Source organism: Apium graveolens, unplaced genomic scaffold (genome assembly GCF_009905375.1).
Source record: "Apium graveolens cultivar Ventura unplaced genomic scaffold, ASM990537v1 ctg836, whole genome shotgun sequence".
Lineage (NCBI taxonomy): Eukaryota > Viridiplantae > Streptophyta > Magnoliopsida > Apiales > Apiaceae > Apium > Apium graveolens.
Window position 1 is genome coordinate 15,896 of NW_027421115.1, and position 6,450 is coordinate 22,345.

Consider the following 6,450-nt stretch of genomic DNA (forward strand, 5'->3'; position numbering starts at 1 on the left):
TATATCAAGTATGTGTAATGAGTTATCTTCTACCCATCAGAGATAGCTATTGAGAAACCTTAAGGAGTACTTGGTTGAGGAAGACAATAATCATGAATGTTATTCAGATTCAGATATCGTTATAATATAACCTTATGGATTCACGTACGTTTCTGCCTTCGGTTTAATCTCAATAATTAGATATGATGATTACGGTTCTTGTGTCTATTTTAGACAATTATATGTTTACAGAATTGTTAAATTATATCAATTGGCATCAAAGTCTCTTCATATTTAATTATTGTGTATTGATTCAAGCCTTTTTTAAGACGTGCTATTTTGATTTGTTCGGTTATTATTTAATGAGATTATGGAGATCCGACGTCTGGTAGGGCTCACTACAGTGATTTCATTAGTTTTAATTCATATTATGTGATTCTCGAGCACGTAGTCAATGATTTGATGTGACCATAGTGTGGTTATTAATTGATTAGCAATTCAGATCAATACACATGACCATGATTAAACTTTTGTGTTATAGTTTATTATTAAATTTTATTAATATGATGTGCTATTACATGTTATTCTATGATGTTGAGTATTATTACATGCTACTGTTGGGGATAGGAATTACTTGACATATTGTGTTTATGAATTAAGTGCCTTCAAACAAGTACTATAGAGTCATGGATTCATGTGCACTTTTTTTTTGTTTCGAGTGTACTTTTTGACAAGTTAGACCATATTATATTCTTTTTTTAGATTTTCGGTGGTCTAACGTAATTAGTCAGAGGTTAATATCTACGGTGTTTGACTATAAATTAAGAATACATGTTTGTGAGTAAATTAATTATTGGAAAATTAAAATAACTTTTTTATTTAAGTGGTCAAATATTTTTTAAGTTAATTGATTGAAGCAATATGTCGCCAAAGTGACCTCTTTTGTGTAGATTGATTAATTTTAAATTATTATGATGATAGAATATTTAATTTTATGAAAATTTTATCGGCCCAAAGGAATGTAACGTTTTGCCAAAATTAAAATATTCTTGTGATAATAACTATATAATAATATTAAGTTTTTCATGTGAATAATAAACCAGTCCAAAGAAAGTAATATTATTTGATAAAAATTATTTGTTAATACTTGATTATTGCGTGGAGAGTACGAATTGTAAATTAAACTTTCTGTCCAAAGACTAAAATTTAATGTTGCACTAGATATCTTGTGACGGTGTTGCCAATATTTAAAATTTTATCACATTATTGTATATACTAGTTTTTGAGCATTATGTTGTATATTTGTTTTCCATTACAGTTACTGCTTCTTCTAAATTGAGCATGATTGCAATGTTGAATAGGACAAATTATGTCACGTGGAAAAAGAATGTTGAGATCATTCTTGGTTGTATGGATCTCGACCTTGCGCTAAGGAAAGAGCAACCAGTTTCCACTACGGATGATCCCAAAATGGATCAAATTAAGAAATGGGAACGCTCTAATCGCATGTGTCTTGCGATCATGAAGCGAATGATTTCAACTGGAATTCGGGGCTCTATTGCTGATAGCACACGTGCCAAGAAGTTCCCCTCCGAGATTGAGCCATATTTTGCTAAAAATGAGTAATCTTCTGTCAAAACTCGTGACCATGAAGTATAAAGGAATGGGAAACATAAGGGAGTACATTATTGGGATGTCTAATCGTTCTGGAAAACTCAAGTAACTCAAGTTAGAACTTTCGGATGAGTTACTTGTTCACTTGGTTCTTATTTCTCTGTCTCCTCAGTTCGGCCACTTTGTGGTGAGTTATAATACTCAAAAGGAAAAATGGACTCTTAATGAGCTTATTTCACACTATGTGCAAGAGGAAGAGAGGGTTTTTTGAGAGAAGACTGAGAGTGTTCACTTAGAATCAAGCTCTCATGATAAAAAAAAAGAGAGGTAAGGATATTGCAAGTGGAAAACCCAATCATCAGTTGCAAGAGTAGGATAAGGGAACAACCTGCTACTTTTGTAAGAAGGCTGGACACATGAAGAAAGAGTGTTCCAAATATGATGCTTGGCATGTGAAGAAGGGTAAGACTTTTGTCTTTGTTTGTTCTGTTTATTCTGAAGTTAATTTGGCTTCTGTACCTAAGGATACTTCGTGGTTGGATTATGGTGCAACTACTCACATTACTTTATGCCGTGAATGAATAAATCTGTAATTTTCTCGTTCCTTCCTTGGTAAATATGGATATTTTCCATACGGTAGTTTTGTTTTCTACGGAGCCAAGGATCCTGAACTGCCACCACCTCCTTTTCATCTCCAATAACCCATCTGAAGCCATTACATAGCGCTTCTTTTGCTGTATGGATTCCGGTCCAAATGAAGCATGATTTTGTGCCTTTAATAGCTTTTTAGGAAATGCACATCTGTGAAATATCGAGCTTTGAACACTCGAGAAACCAAAGACTAGGGGTGATACATAAATTTCCAACAGTGCTTTCCTAAAAGATCAATGTTAAAACCATGTAGAGTCTGAAATCCTAGTCCTCCTTGACACTTGGTGCTGCTCATACCCTCCAGGATATCCACTTCACGCATTTGTTATCAGAATCACCCGATCGCCACCAAAAATTGTTGATTTAGAGCTCGATCTCCGTACATATAGTTTCTGGTAGCAGGAAGCATGACATACAATATGCTGGAATCGACTAAATAACATTCTTAATAAGAACCAATTTACCTCCTCTAGAAATTGGCTTACCCTTCCATCCTTGAATACATTTCCATACCCTATCTTTAATAAAGCGAAAGACCTTCTTTTTCGATCTGCCCACTAAAGAAGGAAATCCTAGATATTTACTGTCTCCAAGTGCTTCCGATACTCCTAGAATTTCTACTAACTCTCGCTGCTTTTCGATCTCACATTTGAGCTAAAAATCACACCAGACTTTTTAAAGTTCACTGATTGACCTGACTGTTATTCATAGATATTTAGAATCCTTTTAACAACATTAGCTTCTGCCGTGTCAGCTCTAAAAAACAAGAAAATATCGTCCGCAAACATTAGGTGAGTAATAACTGGAGCTGTAAGACTTACCCTACACCCGTGGATGACACCGTTTGTGGCTGCTATATTCAAGGCATCCGAAAGACCTTCAACACAAAATAGAAAAAGATATATAGAAAGAGGATATCCTTGACGAAGCCCCCATTTAGGGATTATCGAGCCAATCGAGGAGCCGTTAAAACATACTTCATAAGACACCATCGTAACACATAGCATGACCCAACTAATCTATTTACTGCAGAAACCAAGACTTTTCATACGATTTTTAAAAAAATTCCAGTCCACCCTGTCATACGATTTTCTTATGTCGAGTTTTAAAGCTACCTCTCCTTCCTGTCCTATTTTTTTCCATTTCAGATGGTGGAGCACCTCAAAAGCAACAAAAATGTTATCTGTTATACTATATTCTGAGACAAACGCAAATAGGTTCTCCGATATTAAGCTGGGAAGAAGCACCTTAAGACGGTTCACCAAGACTTTGGCCAAAATTTGGTAGAGCACATTGCATAATATTGTAGGACTAAAATCTTTCATATTATTAGAATCTACCTTTTTGAGAATTAGCACTAGATTTGTGTGATTAATCTCAGCAGGAAAAGAATATTTAGCCAGCCATGAGTTACAACATTCATATACCTCTTTTCCCAAGTTTCCAAGAAGTTTTGAAAGAAAGCTGGATTCAAACCATCCAGTCCTGACGCTTTTTCAGGATGCATTTGTTTCACAGTTGCAGAGAATTACTCAAATGACAACTCTTGAACAAGCTTATTATTCTGTTCTCGTGAACGTCGATTTTGTGGAATACCTTCCTCCAGCTTTACCTCTTCTGAAGCTTCAAAAATAGTCTATTAATAATCTTGTATAATAGATTACATACCTTCATCATTCTTCACTCTTTCACCAACATCATTTAGTAAATAACTAATATAATTCGTCTTCTTTCTTCTCGTTGCTGATGCGTGGAAGAGTTTAGTATTGGCATCCCCTTCTAACCAGAAAAGCTTGGCACGGTGCTTCCAATATGTTTCCTCCTACAACAAATTAATAAGACACTCTTCTTCCTCCAAATAAAGATTCACTCCAGCTATGTCAGTTCGATTCACCAGATCATCTATGATCTCCTTCTGCCTTCTTACTTTTTCTCAGAACTTATTGAAAAATTCTTCCCCTATTTTTCCATAAACGTAGAGACCCCCTGCAGTTTAGGAAGTAAATGAATTGGAGGGATTTTAGACCAGTAGCTTTGCACTTCTTTTTTAAAATCTGGATATTTCAAACAAACATTTTCGAATTTAAACCGGAACTGCCTATGCGACATTGTTGAACATACAAACTCTAGCTGAATTGGCTCATGATCAGACCTTGTAGTATGATGAAAAGATAGCTTACACAATGGAAATTTGTTTAGCCAACTTACCATGCTAAAAGTACGATCCAATTTTTCACGGACCCAATCCTGCTTACCTCAACACTTCTCTCATGTATACTTTCCTCCACACAAGTCAATTTATGTAAGATCACAGTCCTCCAAAGCTAAGCGAAACCCCTTAATGAGACTCCGAGGGTGATCAGTTATGCCCCATTTATCCTCCTTATGAAGCAAATCGTTAAAATCTCCGAATATAACCCAAGGCACTTGAGAGAGCTTAGCCAACCTTCTGATTTTATCCCAAGATTTCTTCCGGTTATGTCTTTCAGGATAACCATAAAAGCATGTCAGTCTCCAAGATACGCCGTTGTTGTCTCAAAATTCAATGTCGATGTGATTTTGAGAGAAACCTGACACTTGACACCTAGCATGATCTTTCCAGAATACTGCTAAACCACCACCTTGACCCATTCTATCCACCAAAAAGCACTGAGAAAACTCTAACTGAATAAGAAGACTCTCTATTCTACTAGCTATAAATATCGTTTCTGAAAGAAATAGAACATCAGGTTTACGATCCTTAACGAGATCGCGTAAAACTAGAACTGTCTGAGGGTTCTCCAATCCCCGACAGTTCGATCCTAAGCAATTCATAATCCCTGGCTAGCATGCTTCGTAAGCTTAGCCAATAAAATTGGTTAGAGTCTGTACAATCACCATTAGAAAGAACAAATTATGTAGGATAAAGCCCGGAGTTATTAGCATCCATGATGTCAGTACAAGATGACCCAAATCTTCTATGTTTTCTTTCCTCCAAGTCCATCCCAATAAGTTCCTCATCCACAGGCCTATTGACATTTAAACTTTTTGAATTATCTCCCGCTACCTGAGTGATATCACTTAAATTCAAAACTTCCGTAATAATATAATTTCCTTTTTTGTTTTCCCAATTTTTGCGCTCAAGAATAACCAGCTTCCCAAAATTGCGCACCTGATCTTTCGGAAAATCCTGGAATTTGTTATCTTTTCCATACCATTCCCCCTAGTCATCATCTCCCTCCTCTCGGAGCCATTTATTTTTTCCGGCCACCCTACGCGGCTGAGCTCGCAACCACGCTCCTCATTCCTTTTCTTCCGCACCTTCGTGATAACTAAATTTCCTTTGGAAAAATCTCTCCTTGTGTGATAGCATGCTACATCTGAAACAAAAGTCACCAAGTTTTTCATAGTTATATTGGACAATGAAGTCTGCTGCATTTTTTCTAGTCACCTTCTTCCTTCTCTTGAGAGGTTTCCTGACGCCCACCTGAATTCTGACACGCATATGATTCCTCCATATTCCCCTGTTATTGTTGGGATCATATTCGATGAATATACCCAAAAAATTCCCAAGCTCTCTATAAATGGATTCCGACATAAACCCAATTGGAAAATCATGGATTTGAATTCGGAAATTCACAGTTGTTAATGGAATTTTCGAGGGATCCTCTCCCAAAGCAATACCACTAAGCACCAAGATTGCACCATCAAAGCTCCATGGACCTCCTTTTTGTACCCAAGTTAAATCATCCTTATGGTAAACCTGAAATAAGAACAAACTAAACTTTATCTCTTTAATGTTAATTCCCATTGCGGGCTTCCAAACATTGGCCATTTTCGTTTTCATAGCCTTCACATTGATGTTTTTTTCAGTCAAAAATCTTCCGACCAGACACAGCTCAAACTTATTGGCTTGACCCACCACCTCGTCATCAAAATATAGTTCTTCATTTTCCTCTTCCGCTATGTTAAGATCTTCCATCTACACATCTAAATCAGAGTCCATGATTCCACCTTGGAACCCTCTCATAGACTTGAAAAGTTTGGAGAGGAGAAAACTAGAATCCCACATTATACGGAGAAATAATTAAGTCTATAACCATAACTTAGAAAAATTGCCCTTACTCTCAAAGTTCAATAATCCAAATGAACTTACAATCTTTATATTTTTTTAAAGTGTGGCTTTAAACTAATATTTAAAGTGTGACAATTGCTGGTATCAAGGGT

The 6,450-nt window shown here is 36.2% G+C and overlaps 1 protein-coding gene across 1 annotated transcript; it reads right to left on the reverse strand.

Moving 5' to 3' along the window:
- Window positions 1-5,137: 5,137 nt before the first annotated feature.
- Window positions 5,138-6,205, reverse strand: LOC141704875 (uncharacterized). The gene is made up of 2 exons (XM_074508037.1): window positions 5,675-6,205; window positions 5,138-5,290 (listed from the first exon to the last, which is right to left on the reverse strand). The coding sequence occupies exons 1-2, from the start codon at window positions 6,203-6,205 to the stop codon at window positions 5,138-5,140; spliced, it is 684 nt and encodes a 227-aa protein (XP_074364138.1).
- Between the last annotated feature and the right edge of the window lie 245 nt (window positions 6,206-6,450).